Raw genomic sequence first — 18,006 nt, forward strand, 5'->3', positions numbered from 1 at the left:
TAGATTCACGTGCAGTTTTACAGTACAGAAAAGTCTTGTGAAACCTTTATCAAGTTTCCCCCAATGTCAATATCTTGCAAAACTATAGTGCAATATCATAGCTAAGACATTAACATTTATGCAATCTACTGATCCTATTCAGATTTCCCCAATTTTATACTCATGTGCATGTGTTTGTGTGTGTATATGTCAATCTACATCCATTTTTATCACATATATAGTTTCAAGTATCTGGTATCCATGATTTTGTATAGGTAAATTATTAATCATTTTCATTATTTTGTTAATGAAATGTAGCACTTCCTTCAATTATCAATGTAAGAAAAAACAAACAAACCCAAAACCCACAGTTGTATTAGCTGTACCTGGCACTTTTTCATCCATATAAATCACATTTAGTTCTTCTAGATATCTCAAAATATGCTCATTATTACTGCAAAGTTAGAATAGTTATTAAACTTGCCAATAGATCTTGTTACTTAATGTTTTAATGAAGATATATTTTACTATATCACAATTTTTAAACAGTTTGATAAGTATATTTTAATACATTTAGGTTCTTTGTAACCCTATGTGTTTTATTTATTTAAGAGTATTATTTTGAGGAGAGTTTCATAAGCTTCACCAGACTGTTAAAAGGGTCTATGGCACAAAAAAGGGCAAGTACTTCTAGTGTAGTGTGGTAAAAACACAATGAAAAGAGAGATAAAAGAGGTTGTTTTGATTTCCAGCTCTACTGTTTATTACCTATACAGCTTCGACTACCAGTAGTATGTAAACTCTGAGACTTAGTTTCCTCAACCAGTAAAATGGAAGTGAGACTAATTGCAATGGTTCCCTTATAGATCTAAACCTCTCAGAATCTGTTATACAAAAGCAACAAAGACCTCTTTCTGCCATTTTATGAACTAGTTCAGATTCTATAAAAATAAATTTTTACTTTGAATTTTTAACGTTATTTGGATAACTTGGATTTTTTTTTATAGAAAGTAACTTCAGACCATTCATTCATTTGAAAATAATCTCTACTCACACCCCACATATAATGTGCACCTGGAGTTTTGGATGTACCCATGAAGATTAACAAGATTAATTGAATTAATAATTATTTGTTTCTTTGTGAACAATCGATAGACCAAACCAATCTTGGAAGGAATTGCTACATAGAGATGCAGAACAATTCACTCTGAGATCTGCCTGTGTGGTATGTGGATTATTTTGAGCTAAAGGCGACCAAGACCCTGCAGGCTCAAGAGAAACTTCTTTCCCCACTTAACTACCCACAATAATTTAAATTAGGGGCCTTGCCCAAAATAAGAATTATCACCAGAAATAACTTATTATGTCCTATCTATAGAGCAGAGAGCGTTATGTAAAAGAACTTGATAGAAGTTTGGTCGGCCTTGCATGCTAATGAAATTCCAACGTATCGCATAGGCAATGGGGAGCTGAGGAAAGAGTTTATGGTAGGGAATTAACATGGTTCTGTTTATATTTGGCTCAAATCAGTGGTGCTGGTGGGGATTGGAGAAGGTGATATTGGAGGCAGGGCGATAGAATGAATGATACCTAAAATAGATTTGTGAAGATAAGTGAAATGAATTAGGCTTATTTCTCCTGAAGAATGGATGGCTAAGAGGTGACTTGGTCACAGTCTTCCAATATACGATTTATAACGTGCAAGCTGTTGTCTAGTCTCTGATCACCGAGAAGAGGAAAAGGGAAAAGAAAATGATAAAAATGGAGAAACTTGAGTTGCTTACCAAGCAAACTGTATTGATCATCTGGGTGGTGATTTATATATAAAGTCTTTCTCTGAGATTTTCATGAGGAGAATAGCTTTTGTGGCTGCTTTATGACAGGCAGATAACAAATGACAGAGGGGTGTGGATGTAGGACTATTGAGATTGTTTCTTTTAAACATCTGTTGACAACTATTAGATGAAGGCAAGATTCAGTTGAGGGCTGCTAGTTTGTGCAAACTATGGTTTAGTCATTCACCTACTTTTAGGCAGGGATCTGAACCACTGAGATGCTCCCAAGAGGTCCCATTTTGAGAAGGTAGGTGATCAACCAAATAGCATGCATTTACTAAATGAGAATTTACTAAGTTCTGGGTAAAAATCAGAGATTTATCATGTAGTTTCTACTCTTTAGGAGCTTATCATATAGTTTGGAAAAACAAGACATATGAATGGGAAACTAACAATATAAAGGAGGATATAAGTTCAAAGATAACTTATGATTAGCCCGTAAACTTTTGTTAAGTCATATTAGGTGACATGCCACATTTAAAAATCTATGTGTTACTAGAAGTTTCCGTAATGATATCATTTCTGAGGAACTCAGGTCAACAGAAATGAATGCATTTTGGAATTTTTTTTCACCTTACAATTAAAACTGACTTATATAGTTCTTCTATGTAAAAGTATAAAAAGGTTAGAAATGAATAACAATGCCGCTAATTATATTTGATAATTCAAGAATGAAATTAACATTTACTCCAAATGTTATTCAGTTTGAGCACAAATGGTTTACAAATTTAGGAGAATCAAGTTGTCCTAGAATAAATAATAGCTAATAATTTGTTTATTGTTCTGAAATGAGCATTTATAATTCTTTATATTAATGCATGCCGAGGACAGGGAAGTATGATGGAAAGAGTATTGGACTGAAAATTAAGAATTTTTTTACAGTTTTAGCTCTGCCCCTATTAGTCCTATGATGGTTCTGATTAAAATACTGCTATAGTAACACCAATCTATTTTTCCCAAAGCATAACAAATTGGATAAAATCATAATTACTCTAAGCCTAACACAAATGTTGAGATTTGAAAGCTAAATGGAAATCATGATAAATGTAAAATAACATTGATGAATAGCCTAAACAAAATGGTAAATAAAATTGAGCTACCAAGAATGTTTGACATGATAAGTAATATGGCATTTGGCTGAGTAAAAGTGTTTGGATTATATGGCAAAATTGTGGGAGAAGGCCACAATAATATGAAAGAACTTGATTTCCCTTTCACATAGGAAGCAGAGCTTTAGAAGTGAGATGTACAAACCTCCTTAAGTGTCATAATTTCATAAAAGGTACACAAAAACAAGGAAAAAGGGGACTGGGATGAAAATATTTAGCAGGCATCTATTATTTGTGAAAACTTTTAGAATCCATTTACATAAGTTCTTTATTCTATGAAGACAGTAATATAGATCAGTGTTTCCTCCTGTCAGGTCATTATATTCACCTGGTACAGTTGTAAAAAAATACAGATTCCCTGCCATCAGTTTGCTTCCTAAATGATAACCAAAAAGAGAAAGCCTGATAATTTGCATCACTTACGTGTGACCCAGATGACTCTTATGATCAGGAAATTTTAGAAAATACCACTGTAAACTCACTGTTAACAAAGGACATACCCAGGGACTTATGGAAATTCTCAATATTGCAAATACCACTATAATCACTACAATTCCCCACATAAGAGTTCTAATTTGCTGGCTAAAAATCGCCACTTTCTTAGATCTTCTCATTTTCTCTTTCTCTTCATTTCTATCAACAAGACTAGCAGTTAGATCTTTTGGGGTTAGTTTGTCACTTAGAAATGAAAGCTTTATCTCTTTGAAGGGAATTTCTGAGTCCATGAGGAGAAGGGAACTATAAAGACACACAGATGCTAGGCATGCACTTCTCTGGGTAGATAAATGGAAACAGATATCTCATACGTATAAATGGTGATCTTATTTTTCATAAATTTGTAATCAATATTTGCTGAATGTTGAACAAAACGATGTGAAAGAGTGAGTTGACAATACGTTTGCCAAGTTGGCCGTCAGCATAGTCTTTCATGTAGTGAAATACTAAGTTGGAGGTTGTAAAACAGGAAAAATCATTCTCTGTGAGATCACTCTAACTTTCTTTAATGCAAAAAGGTGAATTCAACCAGGGACTCTGTGGGACCACTTTTAACATTTTCCTGGCTCAAATGAATTGGAATATGTGTCATTGATTAGAAAGTAGTTATGACTTTTAAAGGTGAGTGGACTTTGAAAGGGAGGAAAGTGGTAAGTGAGAGTTAGTGTGGTACACAGCATGCTTTTGAGGGAAATAATCCAAATTACCCTCATAGGATAATGGGTTCCTAGTTTATCAGTTACATTTATAGAAAGAAGCTGTGAGTCTGTCTAAAGTAGTCTCTCTGTGTACCCAAGGACACTATATATCCGTTGGTTTTTCCTTTATAGCACTTGCCATGCATATTTTATTGTTCACTCTTTGTTTGTTGTCTGTGTTGACTTTTCCCACCCCTGAAACAATATGAAAGCTCCATGAGAGTAGTTTTTAGTTGTTTTTGTTTGTTGCGATGAATCATCACCTCGTAGCAAAAAAGAAACACTTATTAAATATTTGTTGAATGCATGACTGTCCTGAAGACATCAATTTAGGATGATGCTGTGGCCAAAAGGTCAAGAAATTAATGAACATAATCATGGTGGATATTAAACATAAATAATACAATATTCTACTTTGTATAAAAAATTAAAGATTACCCCTATATCTAGAAGATGTGTTTGAGCTTGAGACATTCTAAATATAAGTAACAAGTAATCAGGATGATTAAGGAGCAAGATCTTCAACAGTAGACTATAAACAGTAGGCTTCCTTAATTTGAGAACATGAGGTGAGGGTTAGACATTTGTACAGGAAAAGACGAGTTTAGAACACTTCATTCAATCTCCATATTTAATATCTAGGGCTTACCCTTTGGAATTCCTTCATTCAATAGATGTGCATTGTGTAACAGGCTCTGTGCTAGATGCTGGAATTACTAAGATGACTAAGACAGAGTAGCACATAGGATAGGGAATAAAAGACTGACATGGGCACGTCAGGTAATGCTTTCTGGATAAGGTGATATCTATTAATATTTTGAATATTAAAATATGATTAGAAATTAACCAGGTGAAGAGAGTTTGGAACTAGGAAGAGAAGACAGTAGAACACGTGAGAAGGAAATAGAAGAAAGAAGGCATGTATGAGGGACTACACACAATTCAACACTGCTTGAATGTAGCATTTGATAAATGAATGAATGAAAAATGATATCTGCAAGGCCAACAGAGACAATCATGAGGAGCTTAAATAACATATTAAGGATTTTGAGCATTACTGTGTAGGAAATATCGGCATTAAACTATTTTTAAGCATGGTGCTTATATGTAGATTTTAAAACAGATTGGCTTGGAAGCTTTTTGGAAGATAATTTTAAAGGAGAATATATAAGAGTTTGTGAGAACAGTTAGGAAACTGTTGTACTTGTCTGGGCAAATGATGATGGTTGCCTTAGGTAATGGTAGTGTGGATGTTAAAGTGATGACAGGCCCAAGGAACATTAAGGAGATCATAGTAACCAAATAGATATGGGGGAGGGAAGGAGAGAGAGGACTCTTGGTGACTTTGAAATTTTCAGTTTTTGTGGTTGAGTAGATGATGACAATAGGTACCAAATAATTATAGAGGGAGCAGAGGATGGGATTTACGGATGAGTTCAGTTGTGGTATTAACGTTTCGGGAAGACATTTAGCATGCATTTCAGTACAAGTCTTACACCTGAATGAGCAATATAAGTTAGAGATATAGATGTAGGAGTTATGAGTATATAGGTAATGTTTGAGAACTTAAGCATGACTTTGATCATCTGGGGAAAGGTATAAAGTGAGAAGATAAGAGGAATGATGCAGACTCTGGGAAACATCAATATTTACTGAGCGAATGCAAGAATAGGGACACACACAAAAATAAGAATGATTGTTGATGTGCTAAATTAACTAGAGGAGTCTGGTATCCTGGACGTCAAGAGTGAAGAATTTCATGAAAGAGGGAGTGATTGTCGTTACCAAATACAGTAGACAGGGTCAGTAAAGAAAGGGTTGAAAAAAATCTTCTTTGAAGCTTACAGTTGGGAAAACATTTGTGACCCAACCAAGATCAGTTATGATATAGTGATGAGTATAGGATCCAGAATCCAGGAAATTGATGATTGAGTGGGAACCTAAGAGAGTAATATTTATCATTAATATAAGGATTTTCCTTTCCTTTCTTTTACATAGAGCAGGTAGAAGAGCACTGGGATTTGTAACTTCCACAACATGATGTAGATTTAAAAAAAAAATTCTTAAGTTTTTAAGATAATTTTGTGAGTTGCAGATCCATGAGATTTATTAATAAAAGAAAGGTTGTTTGTAGGAGCATCATTAACCAGTGATATGGATAGACGTAAAGGCATTTCTTATGTTTTTATTATAACACTCATTCATAGAACCATTTGTAATGTGGTCTGGATTCATACCAAATGGATTCTATCACTCATGGGTCTATTCACCCCCCTGACATACAAATACACTAGCAGAGATGAGAACATATGATTGTATTCTACTTTTTGTGTCAACTTAAAATGCAATCCAAGAAGGGTAATGTAATATTTTTAGCTCTCTGACAAAAAATAATGAGAGGCAAACAGAAGTAAGATGACAGGGGTAGAGTAGGAAATAAGTCTCCTGGGAAAGCTTGCCACTACAAATATGATCAATGATGACCTAAATAGGTGAATCAAAAGCAATAATATTCTATTAAACACATCTAAAATTAATTGTTAATTTTCATTAGTTATAGAAGGTCAATTCTTGAAGTAGAACATCTGGGAGGAGTGTTGCTTTCGTGGTATGTTGGCAGTTACTGTAGCATGTAAACAAAGTGTTTTTTTTTTAATTAAAGTTTATTGGGGTAATAATTGTTAGGTTTTTAAAAATATTATTTGTAATTTCAACTATCTGTAGGGTTTTCAGACAATGAGAAGCATTACAAATGGCATATCTGAAACTCCCTGAAACTATAATGATTATCTTGATCAGTCTAGGTCATGTAGGTGAACCTGTAGTGGCATGAATCATGACAGAGTTGTCACCTAGGATGGATGAATTTTTGAGGGGATGCCCCATCCCAGGATATGCTTCTCAGCTCTAGAGGTCAGATGTTCAATCAGGTACCCAAATGTTACCAATTTCTCAGACACTAGCTTATATTAGTTTAATTAAAAAGGGGTCATTTTCTAAAATCTGAGTGCTGGTTTATTAGTTTACAATGACAAGTACAACTGTCTAGCAGTCTGCAATACTTGGGTTGATGATCAGGGAGCATCTTCCATACTTGTAAGTTATACTGGAAGTCCAAATATTATCAGGAGATGAGAGGTGAAGGTGGAATGAGTACAACTAGAATTGATTGGATGATTTTCACAGAATTTTGCCATGGAAATCTCGTGGTCTGATGCCTCTGTCTCCATTACAGAGAAAGATCTGGCCAGGGGACTGGAATGTTCCCATGCATTGGTCAGAACACCCTCTACATTGTACAGGTTTTAACGCCAATTTCAATTTGTACTCTCTGATTCCTGCTTTCCTATGTTTCAAATTGTTCATTTTTCTTTGTTTGACTCATTTAAAAAATATGTTTAGGCTATCAAATAGGTTATAGGCAAGTGTGTTCTTGCTTTTGGACTGAAAGATATTTTCTCTTTTAGCATGACATTTGCATATATCTTATCACATCTATCATGTGTTGATTTTCTTAGTTTAGGTCTCAGAGTTCTGGGGAAATGTGTCATTGTAGGCAGTAAAGTGTACTGTTAGGAGCATGAGTTTTGTACTGAGACCAATCAAGGTATTAGTTCTGGCTTCCATACACTTGCTGTAGGTCCTTGTAAAAATTATTTAGCTTTCTTAAGCCCCAATTTACTTATTTTAAAAATGGAGGTAATACTGTTACTTAACTCACATGGCTGTGGTGATTATTGTATAAGATAAAGCACACAAAATATGCACAGCACCTAGCACATAGTAAGTACTAAAAAGTTACATATTATTTATTTCTGTATAAAAATCCCAGAAGAGAAACTTTTTATTGGCACTATCAGTATTGTTTATAATGCAACTATGCAAAAGATTATTGAAAAGATCATCAGTGAACAACTTTAGTTTTAGTTTAAATGGAATTACTTTTACTTTCACTTAATATGCAATGATGATTAGTGCCAATTTGGAAATTAGAGCTTGTAGTATTGATAATTGCTCCTCTTATACCCAAATACTTTTTTTTTAAATAGTAGCAAAACAGTGCTGCAACTTATAATATTTATTTAACGCTTTGCAAGTTGAACTGGTCAAAGCGTGAAAATGTTTTTATTTTCAGGCAAAGCTGTAATTTATCTGGTTACCTATATAGAGAGCTAGATAAACACACTGAGTGTGGCTTTTTAATATTTCAGGATCATACTGGAATTTTCTATTTTCTTTTATTTTTTTTATTACTGACCTAAGAAGATATTATTATTATTATTATTATTATTATTATTATTATTATTTAAATCATTTACCCTCATAATTATATCCTTTTAATATATGTTTTCACTTTTCTGTATATTCCAAGTGTAGTCCTAATTCTACTCACCAACAACTTTACTGTTTCTTCTTTCATATACAGAATATGTTTTGTTTCTGATCAAAGGCTGATAATGCCTTAAGCACCCAGAAGGCAGCATACATCCTGGAAATATCACAAATGCCAGTACACACATGGTGCCTCCTTGGTGGTGTCAGATGTGTAGCTCTAGCAAAGAGCATCCATGGAAATAGCTGAAATGTAGAAGGCAGGTAGGTGGGGAACCAGATGCCAGCTTCTAAAAACATAATGGAATGAAAACACAAGAAGCAGTTGTTACATGAATTGAGCAATATAATTCAACTGGATGTGGCAGAACAGGGTGACCTGCTACAATTCTTGGCCAAGCAGTCAATTGGTAAATGGCAGAGAAATATCTTTTGTCAATTTCAGGTTTGTTTTTCCCCTCACTGTCCTCATGTAGTTTCTACACATTTTTCAAATCCCAGATAAAGCCTCACTTTCTGCAGGAAGACTTATTTAATAGTAATAAGGATGAGATGATGGAAGTGACAATTAATTTATATGTTCTTATTTCATCCTTGCAACCACTCTTTGAGGATGTGGGTCTTCAGATCCTTTAAGAAACTTGGCAAGCCAGTTGTCCAAAGTAGTGTTGATGAATTTGAAACTTGTGGAGCATAAGGTGCCTATGGAAGAGCCAGGTGAAGGGTTCTAGGAAGTTGTTGGTTAGTTGAAACTGAAGTTTGAGACACACAACAGGACTGGATATAAAGTTTTTGGAGTATTTAATAATCAATGATGGTAGCTTAGAATAGAGAATAGATGGGATTACACAGAAAGAATATTTGGAATGAGGGAGATGGCCTGGAAAAAATAAGGGGTCTGAGGACAAAACTCAAGGGGACACCAGTATTTAAGGGGTGAATGGAAACATAGAAGGCAAAAAAGGGAACTGAGATGGAGCAGCCAGAAAGAAGAAAAATAGAGTTTGGTGTCATAGAATGAAAGGGAGGGTTGGATTTCAAAGAGGGAGTGGTCAATAGACTCAAAGACTATAGAAAGGTCAAGTTAGAAGAAACTTGGATTATTAGAGGGGAGAGGGTCACCCTTATGTGGTGCTCTTAGAATGTTTTCTGTAATTTTATGGATGGAAATTAAGGTACAGAAAATGTAGACAAAAACATTATGCAGCATGGAAGATGCTTGAACATGCTCATACCATAACTGGGAAGGAGTGAATAGAGAGGAAGAGGCTAAAATAGAGAAGAGTAGAGAGATTATGACTGGATTGAACAACCTGAGAATATGTGAGAGGCTGGGATCCAAATTACAGGTGAAAGGTAACTATAAAGTTGAGAAAATTCTGTGAGGACAAGAGAGGTGGGAATAATGAAGGAGGCTTGAGGATAAGATGAGGACTGAGAGGTAAAAGAGAAGGAGATGAGTAAAGAGCAGTTTCCTTCCCCCCATTCCACAGTGGAAATCTTCATTAATCAGCTTGTGGTGTCCTCTAGAAGCCCCCAGAAACATCTGAGAGCCAGCATCTTCACTATGAAGCACTTCTCCCATAAATACTGACAAACGTTGTCCATCAGAATCCTCCAGCTTGAAATGCTGAAATCTGAAATGTCCTTCCCTTGTTTTCACTGACTTACTTGGATCACTCATCCTTATTGTGGCCTCCTGTTCTTGATAGCTTCTTCCTGATAGCTTCCTATAACATCTTGGTCTGGCTTCCCTTTCTTCTGTATCCCCTCAGCCATCACATCAGTTCTCTTTCTAGTGCCCCTCACCAGCCTGCACTGAGAGGTTGAGCCCTGTAATTCCCTATAGCTGCCAGGCTCTCCCTTCACTCATGTACAGGGTATTGGCAGAAAACCCTTACATTACAGTGTAAGGGCAGAAAACTTTTCCCTTCTTCCCTTTTAGGTTCTTCAGCTGGTCAAATAATTAAATTGACATACAACGGGTCAGCAGGACAAAAAACAAAGTGTCGTGCGGGGCGGCCTGCGGGGTCTCTGCTCCCGCTCCCCACATAATGTAGGATATGGTGAGGCCAAAAAAGAACACCCACAGAGCCATAGGTAGGGGAGTCATACCACTATATTCTCACTGGTGGCTGGGTTGGAGAAACAGGAAACAGGGGCCATACAATTCTCAACCCTCATTGCTCCGCTTGCAGGCTCAGCCACCATCTTCTTGCTAGCCCCCATTCTTCTAGCAATCTCTGCTTGCCAGCCACAGCAGTTATATTAGTGGCTAATGGGTCACTGGTTACAGCTGATGGCCAACTAGCCACAGCTGATGGCCATCCAATCACAGTTGATGGCCATTTACTACCTGAGCCAGCACCTGTCTATGTGAGGCTGAGAGCCTGGAAACTGCACTCCTGGCTCTGTCCCCACACAAAGTTAATTCTGTATGTATGGGATCCCGATAAAAATATGAGACTCAAACAAGTGACTAAAGCAGATAGCTTTTATGTTTTTCAGACAAACAACCAAATAAACAAACAATATGTTTGTGAAGAATTGACAAGAAAAAGAGGTTTGGGGGTGTAAATTAGTGAAGCAGTAACAAGGATTTTTTTGTTTGATTTGTTTTGTTTTATACAGCCTTCTGAGCTGTAAATTCCCTATTTCTGGTGATAAGGATGTCTTCTACCCTCCTGATATAGGGAAAGTATCTTTCACATGGTAGGTTTATTTTCTGCTTTGAGGGAGACAAAGGAGGGTCAGTGTGTCCTTCTTGCAGTTGTTTCTTAAGTAACTTTAATTCAAAATAATCGATATGCCAAAGTGGCATAGTTTGGGGTGGCATATTTTGCTGTCCTTCACCTGGTTCCTACTGCTGACCCAAGGGCCAGCCTCACTGCCTATCCCAGAGCAGTAGTGTGAGCACAGCTTTCTCTGTTAACACTGTCCTGCCCTGTTTCTGGGTTTTGATAGACCCCAAGCTTGCAGCCTACTAAACCTCTCTAAACCTGGGGATCCTGAAACTCCAGTCTTCATCACTTCAATACCCTCCATTTCCCAGAAAATTTCTGACCTCCTCTTACCCACTTTTCTTTTTAGACCAGGACTGTGTATGCGTATGTGTTTGACAGTACCATCGCAGCCCCTGGGTGCGTGAGTGGCCACTATGAGTGTCTCCAAGAGATCCTCAGTGGCTCCTAGCGGTCGGTGCACACTGCACTACCCAGTGGAGCGATCCCACCTGTTAGCCCTGTAGGGGGCGACCTACCAAGGAAGGTGGATCCCAGCAGACATTGCGTGACTCGTCTCTGTGACGTGGTACGTCGTCTCCTGGGCGGGTTTGACGTGGTGAGGAAGTCTACTTTACTGTTTGCAAGGAAAATGAGGGAGTGAGGGATCTTCGTCCAAGAAGGAGGCCGGGACTGGGTTAGGACTGACTAAGGATTGAGCTAAGAGGTCAGGGGCGGACCTGTTGATGGCCGCGGCCTTAACCAGTGGTCGCAGCGGTGGTGGCGGTTTGCTGTGATTGCGGCAGCAGCAGAAGCGGCACCAGGGGTTTCATCGCCTGTATGGCAGTACGTTGACTAGGCCACGGCAGCCATGGCCGTGAACTTTGGGGAACACGCGAGTGGGTTCCGCCACAAAGAGGTGATCTGGTTCATCAACAATGAAATCCTTATGAATGGAGGCAGCTCGGATTTCTACATGACCTTCCGCTCACGGCCCTGGAACGAGGTAGAGGACGAGCTTCGGGCTATCCTGGCTGACCCTCAGGTGCCTCGAGCCCTCAAGAGGGCCTGCACCTGGAGTGCGCTGGCCTTGAGTGTGCGTGTGGGTGCGAGGCAGCGAGAGCAGCAGGTGCCTGGTGTCCAGTTCCTGCGGGAACAGGTGGAAGAGCGTGAGGTGACTTCCCGGGCTCTGGCTTCCCAGCTGCAGTGGCTGCGCGTGGAGTGTGACGAGGTGGCCTCACAGCTACGATGCACAAAGGCTGCCCTGCGCCAGGCAATAGATGAGCGCGAAGTGTTGCGTGGGCGACTGCTCCACGTAGAGAGGTTGGCTCAGGCTGATCCGCCGCCTCAGGAGGTTGTGCTTGTGCCGGGAGCCCAGCAGCTTGGGGCTGCAGCATTGCCCATGCATACGGAGGAGCAAGGCAATATGGTGACCACAGGGGTGCAGGGCATGCCACATTTGGAGACTCAGATGGCAGCCCCGGCAGCTGTGCTTTACATGCCAGGACCCCCGAGTCCCTGGGCCCAGACCATGCAACCCCCTCTGCCAATGCCAGGGCCACATCCATTTCCATTCCATGCCTCACTCCCAATGGGATTTACATACTCGACACCTCTACCACCCTCAGCAGTCCGGAAAGCAGAAGCAGCAGCAGAAACAGCAGTTGCACCACAGATGCCTCCTCCAGGGATCTGCCCACCTGGTATGTGGGCTGCAGTGGAGGCCCAGGAGGAGATGGCCCTGCTGTGTGACCAGAGGTGCTATTGCCAGGGAGAATATTCTGAGATTCTCCAAGCAGGATGGCACCTAGGGGACACCACAAGCCAGAGCCAAGAGGAAGGTCCTGTGTTTCCCCAGGAAATAACCTCCCTCTATGACATCAGGAGCCACAGCCAGAAGGAATGTCCAGTGATGTTCCAGGACAAGTACCCCCTGGGGAACAGCGAGAGCCATAGCCAACAAAAAAGACCAGTGATGTCCCAGAAGAAGTATTACCTGGGGAAAAGCAAGAGCCATAGCCAAGAAGAAAGTCCAGTGATGTCTCAGAAGTATTCCCTGGGGAACAGCAAAAGTCACAGCCAAGAAGAACGTCCAGTGATTCTCCAGAAGAAGTACCCCCTGGGGAACAGCAAGAGCCATAGCCAAGAAGTAGGTCCAGAGAGTTTCCAGGAGACGTCGCTGCGTGGGGGTAGCAAGAGCAGTAGTGTGAGCAAAAGCTCAAAGAAACAGCAGCCTCAGGGGAAGAAGGCCAAGCAACCAAAAGGGAAAAGAGCCTCAGAATCCCAGTATCAGGAAATGTCTGCCTGTTATAATCCAAAGAATTGGAACTGTCCATGGTGTAAAGGGTTCAATTTTTCATGGCGCAAGGCCTGCTATAGATGCAAGAAAGTCAATATGGTAGTTGAGAGTGGAGACCTGGACCCAGGACAAACTCACTAATTCCAGGATGGTAAGTAAGAAATACTACAAAGAAAAACCAATTTCCTAAGCCTCATCCCTTTGTGATAAAAAAGTAACTCATTTACTTCATAGAAAATTTGAAACCAAAATTATTATAGAGAAAATTAAAATAGTCCATTATCCCATTACCTAAACTAAACTTTTTATCATTGTGAATACACATACACAAATGAATAAGGATTTATATTATTTTTTAAAAACATTTAATTAAATTTATTTAAATTTATTGGAGTAACATTGGTTAATAATCTTTTGTATTAACTTGAACAAAGAGGGATTGCTTTTGAGTCTCAGTATTTTTTAAAGGTTTTTATTAAAATATAGCTAACATACAATAATATATTAGTTTTAGGTGTATACCATAGTTATTCAACATTTATACGTATTAAGAAGTGATCATCATGATAAGTCCAGCAACCACGATAAGCACCATGTTATCACATTATTATTGACCATATTCCCTGTGCCGTACATTACATCTCCATGACTTATTTTATACTGAAATTTTAAACCTCTTATTGCCTTCACCTTCCCCCGCCCCATTTAAAAAAATTACAGAGGGCATTCAATATTATTTTATATTAATTTCAGGTGTACAGAATAGTGGTTAGACATTTATATAATTTAAGAAGTGATCCCCCTGACTAATCTAGTATCCACCTGGCATTATACATAGTTATTACCATATTATTGACTATATTTCCTACGCTTCAATTTACATCCCTATGAATAATTTGTAGCTAGCAATTTTTGTTTCTTCATCCCCTCACCTTTTTCACCCTGTTCCCCAACCCCCTCCCATCTATCATCCTGATAAATCTAGTACCCATCTGACACCATACATAGTTATTACAATACTATTGACTATATTCCTCATATTAAAGCCTACATCCCCATGATTACCATGTAACAACCAATTTGTACTTCTTAATCCCTTCCCCTTTAACAGCCGCCAACCTCCCATCTGACAACCATAAAAATGTTCTCTGTATCTATGAGTTGATTTCGGTTTTGTTTGTTTAGTTCTTTAGATTTCACATATAAGTGAAATCACATTATATCTGTCTTTCTGTGTCTGACATACTCCACTCAGCACGACATCCTCCAGGTCCATCCACACTGCTCCATATGTCAAGAACCCATTCCCTTACATGCTGAGCAGTATTCCATTGTATATACCACGTTTCCCCAAAAATAAGACCTAACCAGAAAATAAGCCCTAGCATGATTTTTCAGGATGACATCCCTTGAATATAAGCCCTAATGCGTCTTTTGTAGAAAAAAATTAATATAAGACCCAGTCTTATTTTCAGGGAAACATGGTATGTACCACCTACGTTTTACCCATTCATTCATTATTTCATCGATTTCATCGATGGACAACCATATTGCCTACATATCTTGGCTATTGTAAATAATGCCCCAATGAACATATGGATGCACACAAGCACTCTTTAAGTTGTGTTTTGGGTTTCTTTGGATAAATACCCAGAAGTGGGATCACTGAGTCTTTCTTTGTCTCTTGTTACAGCCTTTGTATTAAAATCTATTTTGTCTGATTATGTGTATATATATATATATATATATATATATATATATATATATATATATATACCTATATATAAAAACACATATATAACATTATATATATATATATATATTTATATCCCAGCTTTTTGTTTGTTTGCATTTTCGTGAAATACGTTTTCCCAATCCTTTTTGTTTCAGAAACTCTGTGTCTTTGGAACTGAAATTAGTTTCTTGTAGGCAGCATATGTAAGGGTCTTGTTTTCTTATTCATAAAGCTATGAATGTCTTTTGATTGAAACATTTAGTCCATTTACATTTAAAGTAATTATTGATAGATATGTAGTATTTCCATTTTATTATTCATATTTTCTTTCCTTAGCAACTTTCTTTTCTTAATTTAAGGTTTATTGGGGTGATAATTGTTAGTAAAGTTACATAGATTTCAGGTGTACAGTTCTGTTTTACATCTATAAATCCCATTGTGTGTTCACCACCCACAGTCGGTTCTCCTTCCATCACCATATATTTGATCCCTTTACCCTCATATACCACCCAACTCCCCCCTTACCCTCTGGTAACCATTAACTGTTGTCTTTGTCTATGAGTTTTTGTTTCTCATTTGTTTATCTTGTTTTTGTTGTTTGTGGTTCAGATACCACATATCACTGAAATCATATGGTTCTCTGCTTTTTCTGTCTGACTTATTTCGCTTAGCATTATATTCTCAAGATCCATCCATGTTGTCACAACTGTACCTATATCATCTTTTCATACCACCGAATAGTATTCCATTGTGTATATATACCACAACTTCTTTATCCATTCATCTATGGAAGGACATTTTGGTTATTTCCATGTCTTGGCCACCGTAAATAAAGCTGCAGTGAACATTGGAGCACACTTGTCTTTATGTATAAATGTTTTCAGATTTTTTGGGTAGATACCCAGGAGAGGGATTGCTGGGTCATATGGTAATTCTATTCTCCTAATTTTTTGAGGAACCTTCACACTGCCTTCCATAATGGCTGCACCAGTTTGCATTCCCACCAACAGTGTATGAGGGTTCCTTTTTCTCCACAGACTCTCCAACACTTCTTAATATTTGACTTGTTGATGATAGCCATTCTAACTGGGGTGAGGTGATATCTCATAGTGGTTTTCATTTGCATTTCTCTGATGATTAGTGATGTTGAGCATTTTTTTCATATGTCTATTTGCCATTTGTATGTCCTCTTTGGAGAAATGTCCCTTCAGGTCCTCTACCCACTTTTCAATTGGATTTTTTTTGTGTGTGTGTGGAGTTGCATGAGTTCTTTGTATATTTTGGGTATTAGCCCCTTATCAGAGGCACTGTTTGCAAAAATATTCTCCCATTCAGTTGGTTGCCTCATTATTTTGTCGATGTTTTCTTTTGCTATGCAGAAGCTTTTAAGTTTAATACAATCCCATTAATTTATTTTAACTTTTACTTCCTTTACCTTTGGCATCAAATTCACGAGATGCTCTTTGAACCCAAGGTCCATAAGTTTAGTACCTATGTTTTCTACTATGCAGTTTATTGTTTCAGGTCTGATACTTAGGTCTTTGATCCACTTTGAATTAATCTTGGTACATGGTGACAGATAGCAGTCCAGTTTCATTCTTTTGCATGTGGCTTTCCACTTCACCCAACACCATTTATTGAAGAGGTTGTCTTTTCTCCATTGTATGTTTTTTGCTTCTTTGTCAAAAATTACCTGTGCATATTTATATGGTTTTCTTTCTGGGTTCTCAATTCCATTCCATTGGTCTATGTGTCTGTTTTACTGTTTTGATTGTTGTTGCCCTGTAGTACAAACGAAAGTCAGGGAGTGTGACACCTGCAGCATTGCTCTTTTTTTCTTAAGATTGCTTTGGCTATTCGGGGTCTTTGTGGTTCCAAACAAATCTGATGATTTTTTATTCTGTTTCTTTAAAAAATGCCATTGGGATTTTGATGGGGATTGCATTAAATCTGTATATTGCTTTGGGTAATATGGCCATTTTAACTATGTTGATTCTTCCAATCCATGAGCACGGACTGTCTTTCCATTTCTTTGTGTCTTCTTCAATTTCTTTTAAAAATGTCTTATAGTTTTGAGCTTATAGTCCTTTCACAGCCTTGTTTAAGTTTATTCCTAGATATTTTATTCTTTTTCCTGCAATTGAAAAGGAATTGTTTATTTTTATTTTTTCTGAGATTTCACTGTTAGTGTATAGGAATACAATGGACTTTAGTATGTGGATTTTATAGCTGGCAACTTTACTATATTCGTTGATTGTTTCTAATAGCTTTCTGGTGGAGTCTTTAGGATTTTCTATATATAGCATCATGTCATCTGCAAAGAGTGACAACTTAACTTCTTCATTTGCAATTTGGATGTCTCTTATTTCTTTATCTTGCTGAGTGAGGACTTCCAACAATATTTTGAAAAGCAGAGGTGATAGGGGACAGCCCTGTCGTGTTCCTGAACATAGTAGAGCAAAGTGTTTCAGTTTTTTACCATTAATTATGAGATTAGCTGAGGGTTTGTCATATATGGCCTTTATTATGTTAAGGTATTTTCCTTCTATACCTATTTTATTAAGTGTTTTAATCATAAATGGATGTTGTATCTTGTCAAATGCTTTTTCTGCATCAATTGATATAATCATATGATTTTTGTCCTTTATTTTGTTTATGTGATGTATCACATTGATGGATTTGCGGATGTTGAACCATCCTTGTGCCCCGGGGATGAACCCCACTTGGTCGTGATGAATAATCTTTTTAATGCATTGTTGTATTCGATTTGCTAGAATTTTATTTAGGATTTTTGCATCTGTATT

General features: G+C 37.8%; 1 protein-coding gene across 1 annotated transcript; it reads left to right on the plus strand.

Moving 5' to 3' along the window:
- The first annotated feature begins 12,039 nt into the window (after nt 1-12,039).
- LOC109446445 (testis-expressed protein 13C) lies at nt 12,040-13,608 on the plus strand. The gene has a single exon (XM_019729836.2). The coding sequence runs from the start codon at nt 12,040-12,042 to the stop codon at nt 13,606-13,608; it is 1,569 nt and encodes a 522-aa protein (XP_019585395.2).
- The last annotated feature ends 4,398 nt before the right edge of the window (nt 13,609-18,006 follow it).

This window comes from Rhinolophus sinicus, chromosome X (genome assembly GCF_036562045.2).
Source record: "Rhinolophus sinicus isolate RSC01 chromosome X, ASM3656204v1, whole genome shotgun sequence".
Taxonomy (NCBI): domain Eukaryota; kingdom Metazoa; phylum Chordata; class Mammalia; order Chiroptera; family Rhinolophidae; genus Rhinolophus; species Rhinolophus sinicus.